At 40.4% G+C, this 27,976-nt stretch overlaps 1 protein-coding gene across 1 annotated transcript; it reads left to right on the plus strand.

Moving 5' to 3' along the window:
- Positions 1-25,151, plus strand: BUD13 (BUD13 homolog). Its single transcript, XM_014539395.1, has 10 exons — positions 1-93; positions 3,352-3,436; positions 4,410-4,658; positions 4,794-5,192; positions 7,186-7,490; positions 9,107-9,212; positions 9,546-9,684; positions 10,460-10,644; positions 10,911-10,992; positions 24,726-25,151. Exons 1-10 carry the CDS (start codon positions 1-3, stop codon positions 24,817-24,819), a joined length of 1,737 nt encoding a protein of 578 aa, XP_014394881.1. The 3' UTR covers positions 24,820-25,151.
- The last annotated feature ends 2,825 nt before the right edge of the window (positions 25,152-27,976 follow it).

Consider the following 27,976-nt stretch of genomic DNA (forward strand, 5'->3'; position numbering starts at 1 on the left):
ATGCGGATTGTGGATGATGATGTGAGCTGGACGTCTATCTCCACCACTAAACCCGAAAAGGAGGAAGAGGAAGATGATGGAGACTTGCCTGTGGTATGTATCTTTTGAGGCTGTAAGGACTTTGAAATTCAAGCCTTTCAACCTCAACTCCCAGTGCAGGGCAGGTTTGTAAGAGGGAAAGTTAGGCAGATAATACTTCCAAAGAAGTACTATCTTCTTTTTTATGGAAGGGCCCATCAAACTAAAAATGGGAACTAATCCCAGAGAGAGGCAGGACTCCTCAGCATCAGTGATAGAGCTATGATAGAACTAGCCAGGTTCAATGTGTTGGGATGGACCTTAAAAACAATGCTCAGGTTCAATAGTAGGAACTTTCTCTTTATTTCTTTCATTCATGATTCAACTAAACTTTAAAATTTGTATGCTTTTGTGTAAGTACTGGAGATATGTGGATTAATAGAACATAGTGTCTGTACTCTAGCAGTCATACTCTAAAATGGGACTTTCAAATAATTTCAGTAATATGATAAATGTTGGAGCTATATTTCACATACATACCAAGTGCTATTAGAGCACAGGGGAAGCAGGCCACTTTTTATTCCATTGGGAAATTCCATGAAGGATGTAAATATCTGATATAAATTTTGAAGATAAGAACCAGGTGGACAAAAGCATAGGCAAATAACCTAGCATTGGTATAGCCATGGAATCTATGCTGAGAATAACTGAGAAACAGGTGAAAAGGAGAGTTGTTGATAGGCTGAATTGTGGTAAAGTTATAAAGATGAATTCCAGATGAGTATATTTAATGTTAATCCCCAGCATATTCTACAATAGATTACTTAAAAGATGATTTGTAGTAATTAAAAGGGAAACAGTGATCAAAAGGAACCAGAATGTTAGAATCAACCACTTAAATATAATTAATGTTCACACATGTGTTTTTATTTTTTTATGTTATAAAAGCCAAATATACTTATTATAGAATATTTGGAAAGCAATATGGGACTATAGAATATTTGGGAATTTTAAGAAACGTGAAAGTTTTAAAAAGAGTATAAAAATCACTTATACTGTGACTATCCACAGGTAACAACTTCTAACATTTGGATGGATATCTCTTTAATTCATAGATTATACATACTTCTTTTTATTTTTTTCAAATATAATTGGGATCATACTGTACACATGGTTTTGAGCCTACTCTTTCACTTAATAATATATTGTGAATACTTTAGTAAGACTTTCAAATATTCTTTGAGAATGTGATTTTTAATGGTTGCATAGTAGTTCAGTATATATATTGTTTTTAAATGTTCTATTACTGGACATATGGGTTGTTTCCTTTCTTAAAATATCATAATGCTTTGATAAACATCTTGTTCACAAATAATCCCTTATTTCTTTATTCCCATTAAGTGAAATTACAGCCCTTTTGAACTATAGTCTCATATTGCTTTCCAAAAGGTGGTACCAATTCACACTCCCAGTAGCAGTGTATGAGAATGCCAGTGTTTGCATTTCTTCATCAGTACTTAAACATTACAACAGCAACAAATTGGCAAACCTATACCAGTTTGGCAGGTAAACAGTGGTATCTAGTTTCTTTGAAAAATAGTGAAATGAATAGTTTTCCTTATGTTTGTTGGGAATTTCTGTTTTATGAAATTCTTGGTATTTTGTCCATTTTTTAGAAAATTGGGATTTTAATTTTTTTTTACTTATTTGATATTTATATAAGAATATATTACCTGTTTTACATGTCATAGGTATGTTTTATCTTTTTCCTTTTCATTTATAATAGTTTTGACATGTAAAAAATGTAAATTTTATGTGATCCTCTATTAATTTTTCTTTATAATATTGTCTTTTGTCCTGTGATGGCCCCAAAACGAAAACAAGGAAGGCTTTAGCCCCACTGCTCTCTATTCTGGTTAAACCAGATCTTGGTTATTGAATTCATTTTTATTACTGCACGATCATCACCACCACCAGAAATAATGGCAAAATAACTAGGACAACCACAATAGCAGTGGCAGCACAAAAATAATAGGTATAATTTACTGAGCATTTACCATGTACAAGCACTGCTATGCTTACATGACCCATCTCATTGAGTCCTCAGAGCAATCCTTTGAAACCTGCTTTTACAAATGAGGAAATTGAGGCTTAGAGAAAATAACTTGCCAGAGGTTACACAAATACCAACTGGCAGACCTGGGGATTTAGATCTCTGTTCATCTTGCTTGAAAGCCTGTGCTTTTAATGCCTAGTGAGAGGTCTCAAAACTAGGTTATATGAGGAATGTTGGTAGGGTCTTTGGAGAAGAGAAGTAGAGAGGAATTACGACCTGGGTTTGAATTCCAGTTCTGCCTCTTGCTAGCTTGTGATATTGAGAAAGTTATTTAACTTTGCTAAGTAATAGTTTGCTCTTTAGTATTGTGGACCCTTTCTTTGCAGGGCTATTGTGAGGATTGATTGAGATAGTAAAATGCAAAACAGTGCTTTACACATAGTTACTATTCTGTAACGAGAATTTATGATGCCAGGCATCTTTGAAAGTCTGTCATGTAGCAAGAGAGAGGATCAGTTTTCAGAGGTCAGAACTAGGGCCAATGGGAAGAAGTTAGAGGAAGGTCGATACCAGTCTGATAAAACTAAGAACTTTCTAGCACAACCTCAAAATATAGTAGACTACTAAATAACATAGTGAGTTTCATGTTAGTGAATTGATTCTCTGACAGGGAGGAATGGGTTAATAATCATTTATCAAGGATACTCTAGAGAATATTCCACATTTGTTTGGCAGTTTGAATGAAGTGAAATGTGGTTCTCTCTCTCTTAAAGATTCTGTGATTCTGTGTGCATCTTAATGACTTCTTTTTGTTGGCTTCAAGAGTGCCTGCCGTTGTAACTACCTAATACAAGGAAGGTTTCAGAGGCACCCGGAGCCCTTATGAGTGAGTGATAGGCACGACGAGGAGCCTGCCTGTTTTCACTCTGCATGCAATATAATAAAAATAAAGCAGGCAAAGGAATTTAGCTTTTATCTTACAGGTGGCAGTCGTGTCTGTGGCAAGTTGGTAAAAAAGTTTGTAATGAATGAAATTAACTTTTGGAGGGAAATTGATTAGTCGGAGAAAGATCTAGAATTAAACCATCCGGTGGCAATCAGGTATTTATGGAGCACACATAACTGAGGACCACTGCATGGATCTTCATGGCTGTTTTGGGTCTGTGTGTGCGATGTGTATTAGGAATGGGAATGGTTATAACTTCAGGTTCTTACACAACAGTGCTCCTTGGCTGGATCCTGTGGATGTCCTCAATGTAGTGTCCTCATTGCCACAGGTGGCTGAGTTTGTGGATGAGCGGCCAGAAGAGGTAAAGCAGATGGAAACCTTTCGTTCCAGTGCCAAATGGAAGCTTCTGGGAGGTGAGTTCCAACAATAGATAAATCTAAAGGGGAAGCCTTTTTCTTTTATTTTTTTTAGAGGGGCGCATTGTTTTAGTTTGTCACTGATCCTGAAAAATATGACCCATGACCTCATTTCCTGCTTCTGCTACCTTAGCCTCTGTTCTTAGAATGTTCATCTGCATATTTTAAAGATTGCATGTGGACTCTGGAGTCAGACAGAGCTGGATTTGGATATTCACTCCACCACTTACTAGCAGTATGACTTTGGCAAATTATTTAATCTTTTTGAGTATCAACTTTCTTATCTATAAAATGGGGGTAATCTTTATCTCCTAGGGTTTGAGAATTAAATGAGGTAATCTACGTTGGCATGTAGTAAGTGATCAGTAATGCTGATTATTTTTTGCTGGTGATCTCTCCCCCCCAATAAGGAGCGCAGTAGCATGGGTTAGTTGACAGCACTCATTTTTATGTGGCACAGGTTTAGTGAACATGCCTTTTGAAAGAAGAGTAAGTAAAAACTCACTCTTCTAGGCTAACTTTTCTAGGCTAAATTTCAGTAGGAGCCTCTGTCTGGGAACTCTACACAAATAAGGTTTTGGGAAGAGCATTGGGTTGGGAGATAGAAGACTGGGGTTCTAGTCTGTCTCTTCATCTTGGAGTTGTAATCTGAGGTAAGAAGCCATTCAGCACCTTGGAGCTTCTATTTTCATGACTGTAAACAAGATGCCTGCCTCACTTGCCTTACAAGGTATAAGATGAAAAATGTATTTAAAATGCTTTGCAAATTGTGTCTTGTTAGGCAAATAAAAGAGATTATTTTTAAGATGTTCATGGGTGCTGGGCCCCTAAGCAAAGGAGCTGTACAGAGTAGTTTAGGGCTTTCTGAGTAGTTTTGAGGTGTGTGCTGCTGGGGCATCTTTTGAAACTCTGGGTACTGGTGGTGAACACAGCATTTGTGGGAATCTGACTCTTTGCTCTTTGTGTTTAGGCCACAGTGAGGATCTACCTTCACACAGGCATTCCCGCCATGACTCCCCAGACCCTTCTCCGCCTAGGAGAGTCCGCCATGACTCCCCGGATCCTTCTCCACCTAGGAGGGTCCGCCATGACTCCCCGGACCCTTCTCCGCCTAGGAGGGTCCGCCATGACTCCCCGGACCCTTCTCCACCTAGGAGGGTCCGCCATGATTCACCGGATCCCTCTCTGCTCAGGAAGCATTATCGTCCTTCAGGTGTATCTCCTGACTCCCCGGATCCTTCTCCACCTAGGAGAGTCCGCCATGACTCCCCGGACCCTTCTCCGCCTAGGAGAGCCCATCATGATTCACCGGATCCCTCTCTGCTCAGGAAGCATTATCGTCCTTCAGGTGTATCTCCTAGAAGGGCCCGTCACGACACACCAGATCCATCTCCTCCTAGGAGGGCCCATCACAGTTCCTCAGATATTTCTCCTCAGAGAAAGGCCCGTAACAGCTCCCCTGACACCTCTCAACCTAGAAGGACTCTTGAATCCTTGGACACATCAAAGCTCAGGAGGGCCCGTCATGACTCCCCTGATTCGCCTCCTAATGTTCCTCATTCACTGCATAGAACCAAAAGCAGTAAAGTCCCAGAAAGAGCCTCTAGCAAAACTTCTCCACATCGGAAGGGGCCAGGACCCTCTCATCCCTCAGTCCCGAAGAACAGCAAGTATGAATGTGACTCGGACCTCTCTCCACCACGAAAAAGGCAAGCAAAATTTCATTATGGAAATAAACAGCATGATTCTAAAGGTGAGCATTGATTGTCCACGAGAGGGACTTGTTCCCTAGGCACTTCATTTTGAATCTTTTACTTGTTAGGTATTTATGTCTTTAGAAATGAGAATGAAGTTTCTTAGGAGAAGTTTTAAAAACTATAGGGCCGAAACCGGTTTGGATAGAGAGTTGGCCTGCAGACTGAAAGGTCCCAGGTTCGATTCCGGTCAAGGGCATGTACCTTGGTTGCGGGCACATCCCTAGTAGGCGATGTGCAGGAGGCAGCTGATCGATGTTTCTCTCTCATCGATGTTTCTAACTCTCTATCTCTCTCCCTTCCTCTCTGTAAAAAATCAATAAAATATATTTAAAAAAAAAACTATAGGGAAATAGTAAGAGGTTGGGCTGAAGAGTTAAATATTTACAGTAGAAGGGAAGAAGTTTTTATATATCCTTTTGTTGTCCTCACCGGACATAAAAGTGCTATATGTTTGTTGTAGAAACATCAGAATGTCTAGAAATACATAAAGAAGCAGAAAAAAATCATGAGGACTTCTCTTATTCAGAGACAATCACTAGTGTTGTAGCCAATGTTCTTTTTAGTCTTTTCTCTATTCATTTTTTAAAAAGATTTTTTTGTTGATTTTGAGAGAGAGAGAAACATTGGGGGAGAGAGAGAGAGAGAGAGAGAAAGAAACAAACATTGGGTAACCCTTTGGTGCATGGCACAATGCTCAATCAACTGAGCTACCTGGCCAGGACTCTCTATTCATTTTTGATGTAGGTCAGCCCTCTCTGTGCACTATCTATGTGTTGCATGCATTATCTTGCCTGGTTTTTTCACTTATCATTAACTTCCCCATGTCATAAGAACATTTCTTTGTTAATGTAATTTTTATTGTATTACATAAATTTAGTTAACCATTTCCCTAATACTGCATATTTTAGGTTATTTCTAAATTTTGCTTTCATAATCCCATATGATAAAAGCCTAATATGCTAAGTGTCTGGTTGGCCATTCAACCAATCGAAGTGTAATATGCTAATGATATGCTAAGGCCACTCAACTGCTTGCTATGATGTGCACTGACCACCAGGGGGCAGTTGCTTCAACCGGTAGGTTAGCTTGCTGCTGGGGTCCGGCCGATCAGGACTGAGTGAGATGGCTGGACACGCCTTGGAGCCTTCCCGCGGTCCCTCCCTGGCTGGCCAACCTTCCGCATCCCTCCCCAGCCCCGATCGTGCACCGGTGGGGTCCCTCGGCCTGGCCTGTTCCCTCTTGCAATCCGGGACCCCTCGGGGGATGTCGGAGAGCTGGTTTTGGCCCGATCCCACAGGCCAGGCCAAGGGACCCCACTGGTGCACAAATTTGTGCGCTGGGCCTCTAGTTCTGTAATGAACATCTGTGTACATAAACTATTCCCATTCTGGATGATTTCCTTCTCTGCTTCTAGATAGATTTCCTGGAAATTAAGTACTTCTAGATTTGTTTCCTAGGAGCTAAGTAGAAATTGATTTTCCAGGGTGTGTGTTTTAAAGATCATTGATACATATTGCCGATTGCTTTTTTTGGGAGGTAATTTGTGATGCTTATGTTTATAATTCAGGCCTGTGTGGTAAAAATTTTTACCCAAAATGGTCCCCAGTTACTGTTTTAATTTTTAAATTAAAATACATTTTTATTCTTTAGTCTGAGAACTTCGGAATATATTCTAGTTAGTTTTAACTTAACACATCACTGAGATCTGCGTGCATGTTATTTTGCCCATTCTGAGTGTGGTTAAATATGACGTAGAGGAATATGTTGAGATCTCACACACAATCACAGTCGCTGGTAACTTGGGAACAGAACTCCACATCCTGCCTCTTGGTTTTGAAAACTGTCCCTGACTTTGCTCTTCCCCTGTGTCATCTGATCTTGTGTTTAGGTTAGTGATGCATGAGGACTAAATGAATGTCGAACAGTAACTGGGTAAGTTCTTTTTAAGATTTTGACACTGGATTAAAGACTTTATTCTTCAATTTCTAGGCTCTTCACCCAGCCGTAGAAAATTTCATACGAGTTCGTCACCTCGAAGACGTCAGAGTCACACGTTGGGCTCTTCCTCCTACCCAGGTGACAGTCGGAAAGCCTCTGATTCAGACCTTTCTCCTCCGCGGAAGAAACCAAGTTCAAGGCCCCAGGGTTCTGATTCAGATCTGTCACCTCCACGAAATAGACCTGGGCGCCACAGCTCTGATTCTGACCTCTCTCCACCAAGGAGGAAACAGAGGGCCAAATCCTCTGATTCTGACCTGTCTCCACCTCGAAGGACTCAGCCTCTGGGAAAGAAGGTAGGAATTTTCAGGAGCCGTATCTTCTCTTAGAGCAGCGGTTGCCAACTGATGGTCCGTGGACCACTGGTGGTCCGTGAAGTCCGAAAGGTTGGCGACCGCTGTCTTAGAGTGATTCCTGTCTTCTAGCTCTATCTAAGGCCCAGAGATCCGAGCCAGTGGAGGGGGAGGCAGGTCTTGGTTGTGCAGTAAATCTAGTTCAGAGGACTGCTCCAGCTCTTTCCTTCTCTCTGAAGGCAGGACAGCCTATAATACAGCCCAGGTGAACTTGCAGATTCCAGAGTTCCTAAGTAGCGCCTGCCTTTATGTCATCTGAATTCCATAAATCTCATTTTAATAGGTTTAGAAAGACTTCCTCTTTTCTTAGTAATAAACAGAAGTGTAGTTTACAGAGTGGAGTTAGCACAAACTTTGTGTCAAATGTCACGTATTCAAATCCTATCTTTTCCACGTTGTATCTGTGAAATTTGAGCAAGGTACATAATTACCTCAGCTTCTTCATTGGTAAAATGTGGATAATAGTATATACTTCATAAGATTATTGTGAAAATTAAATGAGTTAGTGTAAGTAAAACTTTTAGCACAGTACCTGGGACAAAGTAAACAATTTATTACAATAAATTGGAGTGCAGGTTCCTGTATTCAGAGCTTAAAGAGAGGCACTTAAAATATAAAACTACTTCATATCACCTGGAAAGTCAGTGTTTTGTTTTATTTGAAATCTATTATGAGGCCCGAGTGAGGGGGAAAAAAAATCCATGAGCCCTGAGTAACTGTTGTAAAGAACACAAGTATGAGTAAAGGAATCTTATTCCAGTGAGCTGGTTAAGAGACAGAATGCTAGAGCCAGTGGTGTGCACATCTTCCTCCGGCACAGACTTTTTAGGTAGGTCTCCTTGGTAGCTCATGTGGTCCTGGCAGGATGGACTGGCCTGTCCCTCACCCAGGAAGTGAGGTTCTTCTGTTTTGGGTCACAAAGTGAGGGCTATGTTTCAGCTGGACTTCTTGATATTTTATGTATCTGTTTAATCCATATGTAATTTAATATTGATCAAATTTAGCACATGGCTTAAGGATATCAGGATATACTGCATGTTCCATTTGTGGATTGATTTGTTATCTTGATACAAGGTGGAGTTTAGTAAAAGGTTTTGATTTGGTCAGTTTTTTTCATTATCCTGAAATATATCCACGATTTAAGGATCTTAGGTTTGAATTTGCATTTTAAATGGGATTATTTGTTAGTGTGAGTCTCTATTGGAGGCCTTAGAGCTTGATACAGGTTTCTGGTCAGGTGGCCTGAGAGTGAGTCCTCATGTGTAAAGTTTATATATGCTGAAAAATCAGAAATACAGATGCTTTGCCTTCCCTTTAATATCTTCTTGGTTTGTATTTTTGTTTACTCTTAAATTTGATAGTACTATTGGTTTTCCATGAAACTCAATTATATTTTTTTTCTATTTTGTGAATCCTGTGGCTGAGAATAAGATATAAAATTAGCGTTTTTGATTTGGTTATTGCTGATCTTCAGACAAAATGCACATAACTGTGTGTACTCATAGAGCCTGCAGCTGCATCATCTCATTAATGTTGGACGCTCCCTTTCCATTGCATAGGCTGCACACATGTATTCTGGGGCTAAAACTGGGTTGGTGTTAACTGACATACAGCGAGAGCAGCAGGAACTCCAGGAACGGGACCAAGAAACCATAGCGTTTGAAGGTAAAATTACAAAAGTGCAAAGACCAATTGAGGCTCATGTAGCTTTTCTTTTTTAAATGTAGCTTATTGTACCTGATGTTTTAAACTTTTAAGTGCTATCAAGTTTCATTTCTGCTTTTACGCATTATTTTAACTTCTCAGTGGGTCCAAATGGTACTTTTCCTTCTTGAAAAAAATAATAGTTTTCAGGATCATCAGCAGTAGGTACTTGTAGTCTGGCTGCAGAAGTTCTTATTTAGCATTAGAATCCCGTGTTTGGTGTCAGCTATTAAAATATTATTTCTGATTTTAATACCTGATGTTTATCTTTAAAAGCATAATTTTCCTTTGCAGCTGAATTCCAATATGCTGAAACCGTATTTCGAGATAAGTCTGGTCGTAAGAGGAATTTGAAACTGGAACGTTTAGAGCAAAGGCGAAGAGCAGAGAAGGACTCAAAGAGAGATGAGCTGTATGCCCAGTGGGGAAAAGGGTAAGGGAACCACTGAAAGGTAAAACAAGACTACAGTGACTGCAGGGAGTTATTTCTCAGAGTCCTCTTCTGACTAGCTAGTTTATGTTTTGCCTTCAAGCTGTTTCCAGGTCCTGACTGGGGTGGCTCATTTGGTTGGGTATCATCTTGTGCACGGAAAGGTTTGATTCTCAGTCAGGATGCATTGGGTTGCAGGCTTGATCCCCAATTGGGGGTGTGCAGGAGGCCGCCGATCAATGGATCAATGTTTCACTTTCTTTTTTTTTTTTTAATATATTTTATTGATTTTTTACAGAGAGAAAGGGAGAGGGATAGAGAGTTAGAAACATCGATGAGAGGGAAACATCGATCTGCTGCCTCCTGCACGCCCCCCAGTGGGGATGTGCCCGCAACCAAGGTACATGCCCTTGACCGGAATCGAACCTGGGACCCTTGAGTCCGCAGGCCGACGCTCTATCCACTGAGCCAAACCGGTTCGGCCAATGTTTCACTTTCATGTTGATGTTTCTCTCTCAAAATCTATTTTAAACTTTTTTTTTTTTATTAATAAAAGCTGTTTTCAAGAATGGGAAATTCATTGTGTTCAGAATATATATATATCCTTTCAGTGATATATCCTGCACTTCTACTTGGTATTCTAGGAATTTTACCCTTTTCAATATTTGGCCTAGGCTTATAGAAAAAGGAGGTTCTCCAAATGCAGCAGTGTGTCCATGTCAGTGTAAGAGTAGAAGTGTTAAACAGTATTACAAACAATCTTGGTTCTTTTTGCCAGGCTTGTCCAGAGCCGGCAGCAGCAACAAAATGTGGAGGATGCAATAAAGGAAATGCAGAAGCCTCTGGCCCGCTATATTGATGATGAAGATCTGGATCGGATGCTGAGAGAACAAGAAAGGGAGGGGGACCCCATGGCCAAATTTATCAAGAAGAATAAGGCCAAAGAGAACAAGGATAAGAAAGGTGAGCCTTCTGGGAATCATCAGCGGTGCAGGTGACTTATGTGAGAGAGAGAGAGAGAGAGAGAGACATTAGGGTGGTGATAGATGGCTATGTGCAAAGAAGGCTTTCCCATACAATCTAGATTCCTTGTGTTTGGGAGTTAGGTTCCACTTAATAGAGATTTCTGTATAAAATCCCCCCAGCCCCAGCCCCAGCCCCACTGCCTTCTAGCTCTGGATTGAATAGTATAAGTAATTGACTTGTTTTTCTCTCTCTCCTCTCATTAGTGAGACCTCGCTACAGTGGCCCAGCACCTCCTCCCAACAGATTCAATATCTGGCCTGGGTATCGTTGGGATGGAGTGGACAGGTAAACCTGAATATTTCCTACATTTTTGTTTTTTTCTTCCATCTGATCCTAACCTTCCCTAACTGTATGTCACTCTACACTCTGCCTCGTTCTGTCTCTAATGACTAGGTTAATAATTTGAAGTTTGCTTGCTTCTGTTTCCAAGGTCCTCAAATCCCATTGCCATGCTTAGAACACTCTTCCTCCTTTTTCCCTTTTCCAAGCTTAAGAAGCTCTGGCCAAACAACTCAGATGGTCCTTTGTTTTTGACATTGTCACTTTTAATGATATTTTCTAAAGTTTAGGGGGTGAGTGAAGGGTGGTAGTCTGGAGCCTTCTGTATGCTGTATCTAAAATATAGCCCTTGAACCGTCTCTTCACTGTCTTAGGAGTGAGTTACTTGTAATACGTCACTGACCCCTACCACCTTATCTTTATTTTTTATGTTAATCCTCACCTGAGGATATTTTTTTCATCAAATTTTTTTTTTTTTAGAAAGAGTGGAAGGGAGGCGGAGAGACAAAGAGAGAGAAACATCGATGTGAGAGAGACACATCGATAGGTTCCCTCTTGCACATGCCCCTGCTGGGGCCGGGGATTGAGCCTGCAACTGAGGTACGTGCTCTTAACCAGAATCGAATCCACGACTCTTCAGTCTGCAGGCTGATGCTCTAACCACTTAGCAACCCAAGTAGGGCTGAGAGAGAGAGATAGACATTGATGTGAGGAGACACATCTGTTGGTTGGCTCCTACACACACTGGGGCTGAGGATCTAACCTGCAACCCAGGTACATGCCATTCACTGGGAATCGAACCGGAGACGTTTTGGTGCACGGGCCAGCGCTCTAACCACATAGCCACACTGACCAGGGCCCTACCACCTTATCTATTCACCTGCCTGCATCTGTACCCCCATGCTCTAACTTCCTGTCCGTTACCATGGATGAACTATTTGTGCTCCTATCCAGAGTTAGCCCCTCTACTTATATGCTGGATCCTGTCTCCTTTTGCCTACTAAAAGACATTTTTCTAGCATCTAATACAATGATTCTCAAACTTTTCGATCTTAGACCCCTCCACACTTAAAAATTATTGAGGACTCCCAAAAAACTTTTATTTGTGTTGGTTATACTTATTAATATTTCTAATATTTACCACATTAGAAATTAAACTGAGAAGTTTAAAAAGCATTTTTTGGTTCATTAAAAATAATAAAGCCAGCCCTAGCTGGTTTGGCTCAGTGGATAGAGTGTTGGCCTGCAAACAGATTCCGGTCAAGGGCATGTACCTTGGTTTTGGGCACATCCCCAGTGGGAGGTGTGCGGGAGGCGGCTGATTAATGCTTCTCTCTCATCGATGTTTCTAACTCTTTATTCCCCTCCCTTCGTCTTTGTAAAAAAATCAATATAATATATTTTTTAAAAAAAGCTGCAAGTCCATTATATAATAAAGTAGGTTTTATGAATGTGTATATTTAAAAATTGACAAATTAGTTTACCTGTTTTTACTTACGTAGACACATTTGTGTAATTAAAATTATGTATGAAAAGTTTAATTTTCACAGAAAAGTTTATATATATATTACTGTAATTTTAAATTTATACTGAATAGGTCTAGTATATCGGTCCAGCCACCTTGCGTAAACAAATGTACACGGCTGGGGCATGGCTGAGCGCATGTCACTGGTTAAAACTGCTGCAGAAAGTCACGTCACGTGACAACAGAACCAATAACGTTGCTTGATGCGGTGTGATCACATGCGAATCCCCGAACATTGTTTAAGAGCGGTGACGCTTGGATTTAAATATGTAGACTGTAGTTGTAGATATGTAATATTTACTTATGTCAGCAAAATTACTACAGTGTTTTTTTCCAACCTGGCCTATTTGCTAAAATTTGTTAAAAATGACAGTGAATTTATACCAAAAACATTAACCTATTAATTTAATTATAAGCAAGTCTTGGTTAAAAGCATTTTAAAATTAACAGGGTGTTAATTTTCACATATGACATATGGACTGGAAAGTTTTGTCCATTAAAGATGAAGTCCATTAAATTGAGGTCCCAAAAATCAAGGGTTTGCTGTATTATATATTTTGATACTGCAGAAAAAGTCTCCAGTTTATTAAAGGTTATTTATAATATGGAATCTAAAACTATATAAAAAAACTTTTTATACTGTTACATTAAAATCTATTGGGTTTTTTGTCCTACTTTGGGATGGATCTTTTACCCCTGCGTGATTTTATACCATCATGCACTATACATGTGAAAAGATTTCTTTGCTGAGTTTTTCAGATCTTCCCAACATTGACATATTTCATTATATAATATCAAATAACCGTGTATTTTTAACATCTCTGATCTCATCACAAAATCTTTAAATAACAGAAAGCAAAAGAGTTCATGGTGACAGATACAAGTGTTTCAAAATTCTTTGTTGCTCCACTTAGTTTTGCATTCATTGGTTGCTTCTTGGATGTGCCCTGACCGGGCATTGAACTCGGAACCTTGGCATATCAGGATGATGCTCTAACCAACTGACCTACCTGGCTAGGGTACATAATACCTTATTTTGTAGATTCCATCAGATTTTGTGCTTAGAGGATCATGTCCTGTGTGAATAGAGACAGTTTGACATCTTCCTTTCCAATCCAGATGCCTTTTGTTTCTCTTTCTTGCCTTATTGCACTAACTAGAACTTCCAGTGAAGAAATAGAATAAAAGTAGTAAGACCTTGTTCCTAATCTTAGAAGAAAAACATTGCATTGCTCCTAATCTTAGAAGGAAAACATTCAGTTTTTTACCATTAAATATGTCTTAAGCGATAGCTTTTTTTATAGATTCCCTTTATTAAGAAAGTTCCTTTCTATTCCTAGTTTGCTGAGGGTTTATTTTATTTTTTCTTTCAGGAATGTATGTTGGGTTTTGTTCAAAATAATTTATAATTTCCCTTTTGGTTCATTCTTTGATTTGTGAGTTACTGAGGAGGACATTGTTTAATTTCAAATATTTAGACTTTTCTAGATATCTCACTGTTACTGATTTCTGATTTAATTCCACTGAGGTCAGAGAATGTACTCTGTAATATTTTGGTCTTTTGAAATTTGTTAAGACATATTTTATGGCCCAGTATGTGGTTTACCTTGGTGAAAAGTCCATTTGTGCCTGAAGGTTATGTGTATTCTACAATTGTTTGTTGCAGTGTTTTGAAAATCTTTTGTGTGTTTTAAAAATAAACTTTTGTTATGGAATAATTTTAGATTTATAGAATATTTGCAAAGATATTATAAAGAATTCCCATACATTTCTCATTCAGTTTCATTACCATTCATTACATTATCATGGCACATTTATCAAAACTAAGAAACCAGTATTGGTATGTTGTTACTAATGTACCAGGTTTTATTTGGTTTTCACCAGTTTTCCCATTAATGTCCTTTTTCTGTCCAAGGATCCAGTTCAGGAGACCACATTACATTTAGTTGTCATGTCTCTTTAGTCTCCTCTGATCTGTGGCAGTTTCTGTCTTTGCTTTTTGTAACCTTCATAATTTGGGGTTATGGTCAGGTATTTTGGAAAATGTCCCTCAAATTGGGTTTGTCTGATGTTTTTCTCATAGTTAGACTGAGGTTAGGGGTTTTGGAAAGAATGCCACAGTGGTGGAGTGCCCTTTGTATCACTTCATTTTAGTGGGTGCATGGTGGCCACATGACATCAGTAAGTGATGTTAACCTCAATCACATGAGCAAGGGAGTGTTTGCCAGGCTTCTCCACTTTAAAGTCACTATTTCCCCGCTTCTGTACTCTGTTCTCTGGAAGTGAATTACTGAGTTCAGCTTACATTCAAAAGGGGACCAGTGGGAGGATATCTGCCTATAGTATTTGGACTTTTTCTGTAAGGAAGGTTCATTTCATCTCCCCATTTATTCAACCATTTATTTTTATCAGTATGGACTCATGTATATTTTATACTCTGGATTGTAATCCAGTAGTATGTTATTTATTTTATTACTTATATTGTTCCATTCTTTAGCCATTGGGAATTTGTTCAGGTGTCTCTTTCACATGCCCCCATTTTATTTCTGAGTCTCCTGTTCTTGATACTACAGGATGCTCCAGGCTCATCTTATGTCTATTTTCCCTGCCCAACATTAGAATCAGCCATTTCTCCAAGGAGCCCTGGCTGCTTTTTGTGGAGAGTGGTATATAGAGACCAAGATCTGACTGCTAGAAGTGCTTGCTGTTACTGGGTGTCATTGCTTCCAGTCCCTCTTAGCAGACAGAGCTAGGAAATGCATGTATAGTAATTTACATATACACACATATCTCTATTTTGCTGTTTCCATCTGTATGTATCTGTGTATATGAACATGTATTTATATATACAGATTTACAAATATGAGTTCATACTGATGTAACTGACTCTGATACAGAGTACTTTTCCTTCTTATCTATCACTTCCCTTTAGAAATTTAGAAATCTGTCATTCACCATCTACCACCCATTTTGTTCATCCCAATATACGTGTAAAACAGTTTCAGAATTTTAAAATTCAGAAATGAGAAACAAATTTACCAACTGGAGAGTAGCATTTCTTTGGTTATTACCCTTATAGTTTAATCAAAATACAATTTTCAACATAAAGGGTCAGCTCCCTGTTCCCCCTCCCTCCAGGGCTGTTATGTCATACATAGTAATATAGTTAGACTCACTGTCATAGCCTGCAGTCTGTCCTGGAGTCTCCTGGGTGGTTTTTCCCTTTCATAGTTTACTTATATTGATGTTTTCTCTTTAGCATGGTGTACAGCTCTTTGAGGTTTGACAAATGCACTCATTCATCCACTGCCCTAGTACTATATAGAACAGTTCCATCACCCTAAAATTTCCACTAAAAGTCCCCTTTTAGTTAATTGTAGCCCCTCTACCAGTCCCTTGTAATTACTGTTCTCTTTTCTGTCCCTATAGCTTTGCCTTTTCCAGATGTCACATGAATGAAATCATACAATATATAGCCTTTTGGGTCTGACTTCTTGCAAAATGCATTTAAGATTTATTAATGTTCTTGCATGGACCAGTACTTTAGTCCTTCTTACCACTGAGTAATACTCCATTGTATGGATGTATTACAGATATCTTGATTACTCCTAGTTTTTAGTGATTGTGAATAAAGTTGCCATAAACATTTGTGTGTAGCTTTTATGTGTACATAGTTTTCAGTTTACTTGCGTAAATATCCAGCAATTGCTGGGTTGTATGGTGAAACTATATTTAATTTTATAAGAAACTGTCAAATGTCTTCTAAAGTGGCTGTATTGTTTTACATTACAGCAGAGAATAAGGATTCCTATTGCTCCATATCCTTGCCAGCATTTGGTATTGTCAGTGTTTTGGAATTTAGGTGTGTAAGTTAGTATTCCATTTTAATTGCTCTATTATATTTTTAGTTATACCTCTGTGAAATTTTCTTTAGTGTTTGCTCTAAGGATCACAACATGTATCTTTAACTTATTATAGCTTACTGAGAGTTATAATTGTACTATTTCACATAAAATATAAGAGCCTTACAACACTGTAGTTCCACTTACCTTCTGTTCTTTTTGCTAATATTGTCATACATATTACATAAAAAATGATATGTCTCATAATACAATGTTACAATTTTTACTTTGCAGTTTTTTTAAAATTAATTCTTTATTGTTCAGATTATTACATTTGTTCCTCTTTTTTCCCCTCATAGCTCCCCTCCACCCGGTTCCCACCCCACCCTCTGCCCTTACCCCCGTCACCCACTGTTCTCATCCATGGGTGTACAATTTTTGTCCAGTCTCTTCCCACACCCCCCACACCCCTTTCCCCCCTGAGAATAGTCATTCCACTCCCTTTCTATGACCCTGATTCTATTATATTCACCAGTTTATTCTGTTCATCAGATTATTTATTCACTTGATTTTTAGATTCACTTGTTGATGGATGTGTATTTGTTGTTCATAATTTGTATCTTTACCTTTTTCTTCTTCTTCCTCTTCTTAAAGGATACCTTTCAGCATTTCATATAATACTGGTTTGGTGGTGATGAACTCCTTTAGCTTTTCCTTATCTGTGAAGCTCTTTATCTGACCTTCAATTCTGAATGATAGCTTTGCTGGATAAAGTAATCTTGGTTGTAGGTTCTTGCTATTCATCACTTTGAATATTTCTTGCCACTCCCTTCTGGCCTGCAAAGTTTCTGTTGAGAAATCAGCTGACAGTCGTATGGGTACTCCCTTATAGGTAACTGACTTTTTTTCTCTTGCTGCTTTTAAGATTCTCTCTTTGTCTTTTGCTCTTGGCATTTTAATTATGATGTGTCTTGGTGTGGTCCTCTTTGGATTCCTTTTGTTTGGGGTTCTCTGCACTTCCTGGACCTGTAAGTCTATTTCTTTCACCAGGTAGGGGAAGTTTTCTGTCATTATTTCTTCAAATAGGTTTTCAATATCTTGCTCTCTCTCTTCTTCTGGCACCCCTATAATTCGGATGTTGGTACGCTTGAAGCTGTCCCAGAGGCTCCTTACACTATCTTCGTATTTTCGGATTCTTTTTTCATTTTGCTTTTCCGGTTGGGTGTTTTTTGCTTCTTCGCATTTCAAATCTTTGACTTGATTCTTGCGCTCCTCTGGTCTGCTATTGGGTGTAATATTCTTTATTTCAGAGCGTGTATGCTTAATTTCTAGTTTCTTTATCATAGCATCGAGGGTCTCATTAGTTTTCGTGAAGCTCTCCAAAAGTTTATTGCAAGCCCTCAAAATTGCGTTTTTTAGCTCTATATCCTCCATTTCTGTCATGTTTTTTTGTCTCCGCATTTTTTATGCTTTCTTGGTGCACCCCCTAGTGGTCTTTGTGCGCAGTCTTGTTCTAGTTGAGCCTTGATTGTTGTAGTTAATACTAGAGGGATTTGACCACCAGGCCGACTGGCTGTGTGAATCAGCTGTGTCTGCCGCGGAAAACTTCTGTCCTCTGGGGAGGTGCTAATCTAGCCTTTGCCTGAGGCGATCCGGCAAATGGCTCTGCGCAGGGCTTGGGCGGGGCGGGCTCAACAGGGCGGGCGGAGGGAGCGGTTATGGCCCCTCTCAGTCCCGTTCCCAGAGGCTCTGCTTCTCAGAACCCCAGGAACCGCTGCAAACCTCGGAGGGAAAGCTGCCTTCCAACTGATGCCAGACACTCCCGCTTCTCCCGTTTGAGTCCGAGTCCCCAGCGATTCGCCCGTATCTGGAGCTCAGAGTCTGAGACTCCCCCCTGACCGAAAACGACAACCGCGCTCTCAGCCACCAGCCCGCTTTGCGCGCGCACCTCCGCACCTGAGTATTTTCCACACTGCGCCTCCTCTGAGCCTCGGTGTGCTGTTATTTTTCCTTCTAGTTGAAGAGTCTCTCCTCAGCCAGCCTTCCTGTGGTTCTGGGTGATGTCCGTTCCGTCTTTTAGTTGTATTTTTGAAGTGGTTGTTTGCGGCAGCAGTCTGCGGTGTTTACCTATGCCGCCATCTTGGTCTCCCCGCATGCAGAATTATCTCTTGTTCTTAATGCTTAGGTCTTTTCCTAATTTCACTTTTGAATATTTCTTCTGTTGGTTCCTACCCTTCTACCTGGTCATTCTTGTCTGTTGCAAAAAAAAAAATTATTAGTTTTAGGATTTGCACATATATTCTTTCCAATAAAGACAATTAATTATACTAAAAGAATCAAAGCAAATTCAAGATGAGCATTTCTTATGATACCTATTGTTGTGTAACAAACTGCTCCAAATTTTAGTGATGAAAAGCAACAGTTTTCATATTCCATAATGTTTTGGTCCAGGAATTTAAGCAGGTGAGACTTATGGGTGGTTCTTCAGTTCCTTGTGGTGTTGACTCCGGTCATTAGGTGCTATTTAACTGCAAGATCCACTAGTCTGGGTTGTCCAAGATAGCTCCATTCATGTTCCTGGTGCCTTGGCGGCGATGGCAGCCTTCCTGTGGTTCTGGATGATGTCCATTTTGTCTTTTAGTTGTATTTTTGAAGTGGTTGTGTGAGGCAGCAATTTCCGGTGTTTACCTATGCCGCCATCTTGGTTTCTCCTCTACTTTGCAGTTTTATATATATATATCCTGTATAATAAAACCCTAATATGCAAATCGACCAAACAGTGGAATGACCGGCCGCTATGACGCACACTGACCACTAGGGGGGGATGCTCAACGCAGGAACTTCCCCCAACCTTCAGGCCCCAACCAGCAAGGGGGGCAGGGCCAGCCAGAGGGCAGCACCAGGGTGCCAGCCAAGGTGGGTGCCAGCGGGGGCCCCCCCCGATTGCCCTGCTGGTCTCCCCGCAGATCGGCCCTGATTGCTGGCCAGGCCTAGGGACCCTACCCGTGCACGAATGTTGTGCACTGGGCCTCTAGTGTATATATATATATATACTAGTGCTCTGGTGCACATTGAAAGGAAATAAATTAGAAGGTGGCTGTTGGGGTGGGACTGGGTGAACAGGCTGGACACGCCCTGGAGCCAACCTCCCGCGGTCCCTCTCCGGCTAGCTGCACCTGGGTGGCGCCGTGGCTCAAAGGGTATCTATGGAGTGAGCAGGGTCCCTCTGGCAGGTGGGGGTCGTTGGCCTGGCCTACAGGGATCCGGCCGAAACCGGCTCTCCGACATTCTCCCGAGGGGTCCTGGATTGCGAGAGGGTGGTTCTCGGGTGATGTACTCTGGAATCGGACTCCCTCCTCTTGTGTTGAGCGTCTGCCCCCTGGTGGTCAGTGTGTGTCATAGCTACCAGGTGGTCGGAAGGTCGCTTAGCCTTTTATATTTATAGATGGTATGTTTTTGTTGATTTTAGTGAGAAAGGAAGGGAGAGAGAGAAAAACATTGATGAAAGAGAAACATCATCAACTACCTCCTGCATGCCCCCTACTGGGGTTCAAGCCCACAGCCCAAGCATGTGCCCTGACCAGAAATCAAACTGGTGACCTCTTGGTGCATGGGAGGACGCTCAACCAACAGCCACACCAGCCAGGGTTACAGTTATATTTTTTAAAGATACTAAGAAAACAAAAGAAAAAAATGCGTAGTTGTTAATATGTACTCACATATTTACCATTTCTGGTGCTCTTCCTTCTTTCCTAAAGAACTGCTTTTAACATTCCTCAGTGCAGGTTCAGTGGCACCACATTTTCTCAGTTTTTGTTGATGTGAAAATGTCTGTTTCACCAGTATATTTTTAAAATGTTACTTAAGAAATAATTGTTGACTCACAAGAACTTGAAAAAATATTACAGTGTGTTACAGTGTATTCCTTCCCCAACTTGCCTCAATGATAATCTTATATAACCGTAGTACATTATCAAAATAAGGAAATTTAGAGACCTTTTTCTTGCCTTCATTTCTGAAGATTGTTTCACTGACATGACTGCCTGTTGACCCACAAGCTCTATCTGGACGATCAGAGGCTCCTTATTCCCTCCCCTGTCCTTGGAATTTATGTCACACTTATTCTTCCCAGACTAGCAGCCAATTCAAAGATGTGGTCTAGAGAGAATAAGGTGTTGAGACCATCTGGACTGAATATGTGACTGAAAGTTAAAGTTTCTATATAAACTTTTAAGATTCTGGCAGGCAGGTGCCCAAGACCAGCCTTATATGTAAGTCCCCTTGCTTATTAAAACTCTAATATGGAGTGGTCTGCCTCTTTCTTTGGTCTCTTGTCTTCTGTATACAGAGGCCAATTTCACATTCCACCTGCGAACTTCTGAGGTTGCAGTCTCATACCTGGAACTCTGGTTGACAGTACCAGAGTTCTGACAGTTTTGCCAGCCTTTAAAGATGTTTCATCATTTTCTGGTCTCCACTGTTTCAGATTAGAAGTCAACACTCAGTCCTCATTTCTTATATTGTCGCCGCCCCAACACACACACACACACACACACACACACAGTAATGTATTTTTTTTCTGGCAGCTTTCAAGATTTTCTTGTCTTTTGTTTTTAGCAGTTTGACTATGATGTACCTGGGTGTGGTTTTCTTTGTGTTTATTCTGCTTTGGGTTGTGCTTTCTGGACCTATGAGTTTATATTTTTAACACTTGGGAAGTATTTGGCTATTTTTCCTTCAATTGTTTTTTTTTTTGTTTTTGAACCACCCTTCTCCAATTACACTATTATTCTACCACTTGATATTCTCCCACAGATCTCTGAAGTCTTGTTTATTTTTCTATCATTTTTCTCTGTTCTTAAGTTGGGACAATTTCTATTATCTGTTCTTAAGTTGGGACAATTTCTATTATCTGTTTTCAAGTTCATTGACTCCTTGATCTGCCATCTCCAGGCCCATACAATGAATTTTTTATTTAAGCTAGTTCATTGTATTTCAACTCTAGGATTTCCATTTGAAAGTTTATATTTTTCTGCTGAGATTTCCCATCTGTGCACTCATTAAGAAACATTTTTGTCTTTCTTGAGAATATTTAAAAATATGCTTTAAAGTCCTGTCTGCTAATTGCAAATTTAGGTCACATCAGGATTGGTTTCTAATAATAGCTTCTTCTTGAGTTTGATCGCATTTTCTGTTTCTTTGCATGTTTGGTCATTTTCTTTTATTATTATTCTTTTATTAATTTATTCCCCCCCCCATTTTTAAATATTTTTTTTCAATTACAGTTGACATACATTATTATATTACTTTCAGGTGTATACCCCAGGGATAAGCCATTACATAACTTAGTAAGTGATCATTCCAGTAAATCTCACACCCATCTGACTCCATTCATAGTAATGAGGATATTATTGCCTATATTCCCTATCTGTACTTTACATCCCCATGACCGTTCTGTAACAACCAATTTGTACTTCTTAATTCCTTCATCTTTTTCACCCCTTCCCCAATTCCCCTCCCATCTGGCAACTATCAAAATGTTCTCCATCAATGAATCTGTTTCTGGTCCATTTGTTCATTGATGTTGTTTTTTAGATTCAGCTGTTGATAGATATGTATTTCTTGCCATTTTATTGCTCATATTTTTTATCTTTCCATTCCTCCTCTTCCTTCCTTTTCTTCTTCCTCTCCCTCTTCTGCAAAAAGGCCCTTTAACATTTCATATAATATTAGTTTGGTGTTGATGAACTCCTTTAGCTGTTTATTGTGTGGAAGTTCTTTATCTGTCCTTCGATTCTAAATGATAGCTTTGGCCCTAGCCAATTCGGCTCAGTGGGTAGAGCATCAGCCTGGGGACTGAAGGGTCCTAGGTTTGGTTTCAGTCAAGGATACATACCTTGGTTGCAAGCTTGATCCCTGGCCCTGGTTGGGGTGTGTGCAGGAGGTAACCAATCAATGTGTCTTTCTCCCATTGATGTTTCTCTTTCTCTGTCTCCCCTTCAACTATCTCTAAAAATCAATGGAAAAATATCCTCCGGTGAGGATTAACAAAACAAACAAACAAATAAAATAAATGATAGCTTTGCTGGGTAGAGTAATCTTGGTTGTAGGTCCTTGCTTTTCATCACTTTGAACATTTCTTGCCAATTCCATCTGGTCTGCAAAGTTTCTGTTGAGAAATCAACTGACAGTCTTATGGGAGCTCCCTTGTGGTAAGTAACTGCTTTTCTCTTGCTGCTTTTAAGATTATTTCTTTGGCCCTGGCCAGTGTGGCTCAGTTAGTTGAGCATCGTCCCATGTACTGAGGGGTTGCTGGTTTAATTCCCGATTCAGGCACATACCCAGGTTGTGGGTTTGGGGTGTGCCAGAGGCAAGCAATTGATTTCTCCTTCCCTCTCTCTTTAAAATCAATAGAAATATATATTTTTAAAAAACCACAAAAGATTCTCTCTTTGTTTTTAACCTTTTGCATTTTAATTAAGATGTGTCTTGGTGGAGGCCTCTTTGGGTTTATCTTGTTTGGGACTCTGTGCTTCCTGATTTGTATGTCTGTTTCATTCACCAAGTTGGGTAAGTTTTCTATCATTATTTTTTCAAATAGGTTTTCAATTTCCTGCTCTCTCTTTTCTCCTTCCAGCACCCTCATGATGTGAATGTTGGTATGCTTGAAGTTGTTCCAGAGGCTCCTTACACTAACCTCATTTTTTAAAAATTCTTTTATTTTAGCTGTTCTGATTAGGTGTTTTTTGCTTCCTTATATTCCAAATTGCTGATTTGATTCTCGGTTTCATCTGTTCTACTGTTGATTCTCTGTAAATTATTCTTTATTTCAGTTAGTGTATCCTTCATTTCTGACTGGTCCTTTTTATGCTGTTGAGGTTCTCACTAAGTTCATTGAGCATTCTTATAACCAGTGTTTTGAACTCTGTATCTAGTAGATTGCTTGCCTCCATTTTGTTTAGTTTGTTTTTTTTTTCTGGAGGTTTATTCTGATCTTTCATTTGGGACATTTTTCTTTGTTGCTTCATTTTGGCAGCCTCCCTGTGTTTGTTTCTATGTATTGAGTATAGCTTCTACGTCTCCCAGGCTTGGTAGAGTGGCCTTGTGTAGTAGTAGTTCTGTAGGGTCCAGTGGCACAACCTCTCCAATCACCCAAGCAGGGCACTCAGGGTGTGCCCCCTGTGTGGGCTGTGTACACCCTCTTCTTGTAGTTGAGCATTGATTGCTATTGACACATCAATGAGAGGGATTTACCTGCAGGCTGATCAGCTGCAAGGACTGGCTGCAACCACTGACCACTGACCACTGACCTCCGACCATTGTGGAGGATCAGCTGTGCCATGGGCCCACTCCACAGAAAAGAACTTACTTCAGTGTGGCTCTCGTGTCTGCTCAGTCAAACTTGTATGTGTTGATTGTGGAAGTGGTTGGGTAGTGATGTTTTGATGTGGTCTGAGGCTCCTGGAAGGTGCAGGCCAAGGTTAGCTACTGCCTGTGTTCTGCCTGGGGCCACCCAGCCTGAGCCACAGAGCAATCTGCAGATGGCAGCTATTTGTGCTGGGCTTGGAGGTGCCCAGGTGAGGCCAAACTGTGAACCAAGGCTGGCTGCTGCTAGTGCCAGGCCTGGGGCAACTTGGCCATAGGTATGGGGCACACTGAGGCTAGATGCTGCTCCTTTTACAGATTTTAGGAAAATCTTTTCCATTTGTATGTAACAGCCACTAGAAATAGCTTGGATGGACCTGACAGTTGGGTGGGGCAGGCCCTCCGGGAATCACCAGGTGCAAATAGTGTGAACCAGGTTGATGGAATCTCAGATATGGCACCTGCCTGCTGGCTCTGTGGGGGGAGGGTTCATCAAAGGAGTAATGGCCTCTGACAGCACCTCTCTCTGGCAGAATGCTGCCCCTCCAGCTCTTGCCCTAATGCTGGACAATTTAGTTCCTCCCCATGTGTCCCTGGTCCCTATCAAGCTGCTGCCCCAGTGCTGGAGCTCAGAGTTCATCAGGACAAGTGCTGTGCTATACTCATTTTCATGACACAGTGCCTAGTATGTAAAGAATTCACTAAATGTTTATGTAATGAATGGATAAAGTATAAGATGTAGATATCACCTGAGAGTGAGTTGGGCCTTTAGAGAGTGGTAAATGTTTGGAACAGTTGATAAAAGACTGGGAAGAGTCTGAACAAGGACTAAAACAGGATGAACTTTATGTTTTGTCCTTTTGATTCTATTGCATGTACCTTAAATATTTTTCATGCCTTATTTTCTCCCTTATTCGTTAATTGTGAACTCTTTTCTTTCTTTTTTTTTCCCCCCAAAATAAGTGTCCAGTTCAGGATTCTGGCTGATTAATATCTCTTGATTGCAGATCCAATGGATTTGAACAGAAGCGCTTTGCCCGGCTTGCCAGCAAGAAGGCGGTGGAGGAACTTGCCTACAAGTGGAGTGTCGAAGATATGTAACTTTTCTGAGGCTGTGGGGGTTCCTGGAGTTTGTGGTAATGGACACAGACCAGCCAGATGTCTAGCTGTAAAAGCTATCTATGCTAATAATCAGGGCCCACACACACCAGCAACTCTTTGAATGCTAGTTTTGAACCACTTGAGAAGAATTTCACCATTTGGAAAGAAGAATATTTGAAACCTGATGTTTGGATTGAGGCACCTGTAATTTCTCAGGTGTGCCTGCACTGGCGGTTGTTGCTGGCTTTCAGAAGAAACGTTGATTTCTAGTGTCCCAGGGTTTGTTCTTGGTTAGGTTTTTTAATAAACATACATTTATTTTTTTAAAATCACTTTCTGAACTGGGTATTCTGTTTCTGGGAAGAATACAAGCTAATAATATTGCATCCCTGGGGGATCATGAAGGGTAATGGTTGGATTTTTCATTGACCTGGTATATAGAAAGCAGGATAGTAGCTGTAAAACGCCTCCTAACTGGGTTTCGCTTTCTGTGGTTTCAGTTACGCATGGTCAGCCATGTCTGAAAATATTAAATGGAGAATTCCAGAAATAGTAAGTTTTAAATTGCCCGTCGTTTTGAGTAGCATGATGAAATCTTGCCCAGGATCTGAATCATCCCTTTGCCCAACATTTCCTTGCTCTATATGTTACCCACCCATTAGTCACTTGGTAGCCGTCTGGGTCAGCAGATTGGCTGTTGTGATATCTCAGTGCTTGTGTTCAAGTAACGCTTATTTTACTTATTAATGGCTCCAAAGCACAAGAGTAATGGTGCTGGCAGTTTGGATAAGCCAAAGAGAAGCTGTAAAGCGCTTCCTTTAAGTGAAAAGGTATGTATGTACAGGAAAAAACATGGTATATATAGGGTTCAGTACTATCTGTGATTCCAGGTATCCACTGGGGGTGTTAGAAAGCATTCCCTGTAGGAAAGGGGGGACTACTGTATCAGTGAAAACTTTCACAGTGATAGAGCTTTCCTCTTAGGAAATAAGAGTGCTAAACTGGATTTAGGAAGAGACAGACATGGCTATTTAGACCAGTGGTTCTCAATCTTCTGGCCGTTTAAATACAGTTCCTCATGTTGTGACCCAACCATAAAATTATTTTTGTTGCTACTTCATAACTGTAATGTTGCTACTGTTATGAATCGTAATGTAAATATCTGATATTCTGGATGGTCTTAGACGACCCCTGTGAAAGGGTCGTTCGACCGCCAAAGGGGTCGTGACCCACAGGTTGAGAACCACTGATTTAGAGACATGATAAAGGTAGTGTCACAAATTAGTGGGGAAAAGATGGATAATGGTGCTCAGAAATTGGTTTATTATATGGACAAAAAGTTGGATCCCCATTTCAAACCATATAAAAAAACACACAAATACCACAGCAATTAAAGACCTAAATGAAAGGTAAAATCCTAAAGCAAATTAGAAAAAAAAACAGAGAATATCTTTGTGACCTTGGGGTGAGGATTTGTTAAGCTCCTCAAAACACAATCCATGAGATTTGATAGCTTTGACTACTTCATAATTAAAAGATTTTTAGTTAACAAAGCATCCTATAGGCAAGGCTACAGATGGGTAGAGTTTAGAAGAAAATATTTGCAGTGTCTAAACTGACAAGGGATTGTTATATAGGGATTGAATATAGAAATAACTACTGCAAATTGGGAAGAAAAACAAAAATGTGCAGAGAATTTGAATAGGTAAAATCTTAAAGGGAAAACCAGAATGGCCAATAAGTATGTTACCTCATCGAGAAATGCAAATGAAAACATGAATGAGTTTCCATTAGTTTGGCCAAAACAAACAAGAGTCTGAACTTATGGGGAATGAAAACTCATGGGAGTTTCAACTGGTTCATCCATTCTGGAGAACAAACGGGCAATACTTAATTAAACTAAATAATATCTGGATGCAGTATTGAATAGTTTTTAAGAATGTATGTTGGCACTATACTGCCTGAGTTTGTAAGTGTGTGACCTTGATAAGTCAATTTCTCTGTGCCTTAGTTTCTTCATCTGTGAAATGGAGATAATAGTAATTAACTCAGGTTTATTGTGAGCTGAGAACAGTGCCTGACACACAGTACTTGTCACAGAATTGTTGGTTGTTATTGTCATTGTCTTCCTTATCAAGTGTTCATAGCCATCTTCCATGATGGCCCCCAATGGTCCCTGATTCAAGTATTCAAGCCCTGTGTTGTACCCTCCCACCACAGAGGTGTGTAATGATAGGATGTATGGGAAGTGTGTGACTTCTGAGTCTAAGTTATAAAAGACAGAAACATCTGGCTTGAGGACACTCAAGCAGCCTTTCGGAGAGGCCCATGTAGAAGAGAACTGAGCCTCTCACCAATTGGGACCACCAAGTTACCAACCATTTAAGTGAACTTTGGAATTGGATCTTCTAGCTTTATTCCAGCCTGAAAGAAAGAAAGAAAGAAAGGAAAGGGAAGGAAGGAAGGAAGGAAGGAAGGAAGGAAGGAAGGAAGGAAGGAAGGAAGGAAGGAAGGAAGGAAGGAAGGGGAAAAGAGAAGAGAAGAGAAGAAGAGAAGAGAAGGGAAGGGAAGAGAGGAGAGAAGAGACGAGAAGAGAAGAGAAAGAAAAGAAAAGAAGAAAAGAAAAAATAAAAAAATAAGAAGAGCCCTGGCGTGTGTGGCTCAGTTGGTTGAGCATCATCCAGTACACCAAAATGTCACCAGTTCGATTTCTGGTCAGGACACATACCCATGTAGTGGTTCAATCTCTAATTAGGGTGTGTGCAGGAGGCAACCCATAGATGTTTCTCTCTCATATCAATATTTCTGTCTTTCTCTCCCTCTCCCTGTCTCTCTAAAAAAATCAATAAAAACAAAAGAAAAAAAGATGTGTGAGACCCTGATCAGCAGTGTGACCACAGCCTCATGAAATATCCTGAGCCAGAATCACCCAGCTCCAAATTCTTAATCCAAAGAAACTGTGAGATTATATGTGTTTATTATTTTATTAAAAACAGCTTTATTGAGATACTAGAGGCCTGGTGCACGAATTCGTGCATGGGTGGGGTCCCTTGGCCTGGCCTATTGGGGGGCCGGCCCTGGAGGGGGAGGGACCCCAGGGGGTTGGCTGGCTGGGGGAGGGGCTGTGGGCAGTTGGAGCCGGCTCCACCCCTGATGG

Source organism: Myotis brandtii, unplaced genomic scaffold, assembly GCF_000412655.1.
Source record: "Myotis brandtii unplaced genomic scaffold, ASM41265v1 scaffold105, whole genome shotgun sequence".
In the NCBI taxonomy this organism is placed as follows: Eukaryota; Metazoa; Chordata; class Mammalia; order Chiroptera; family Vespertilionidae; genus Myotis; species Myotis brandtii.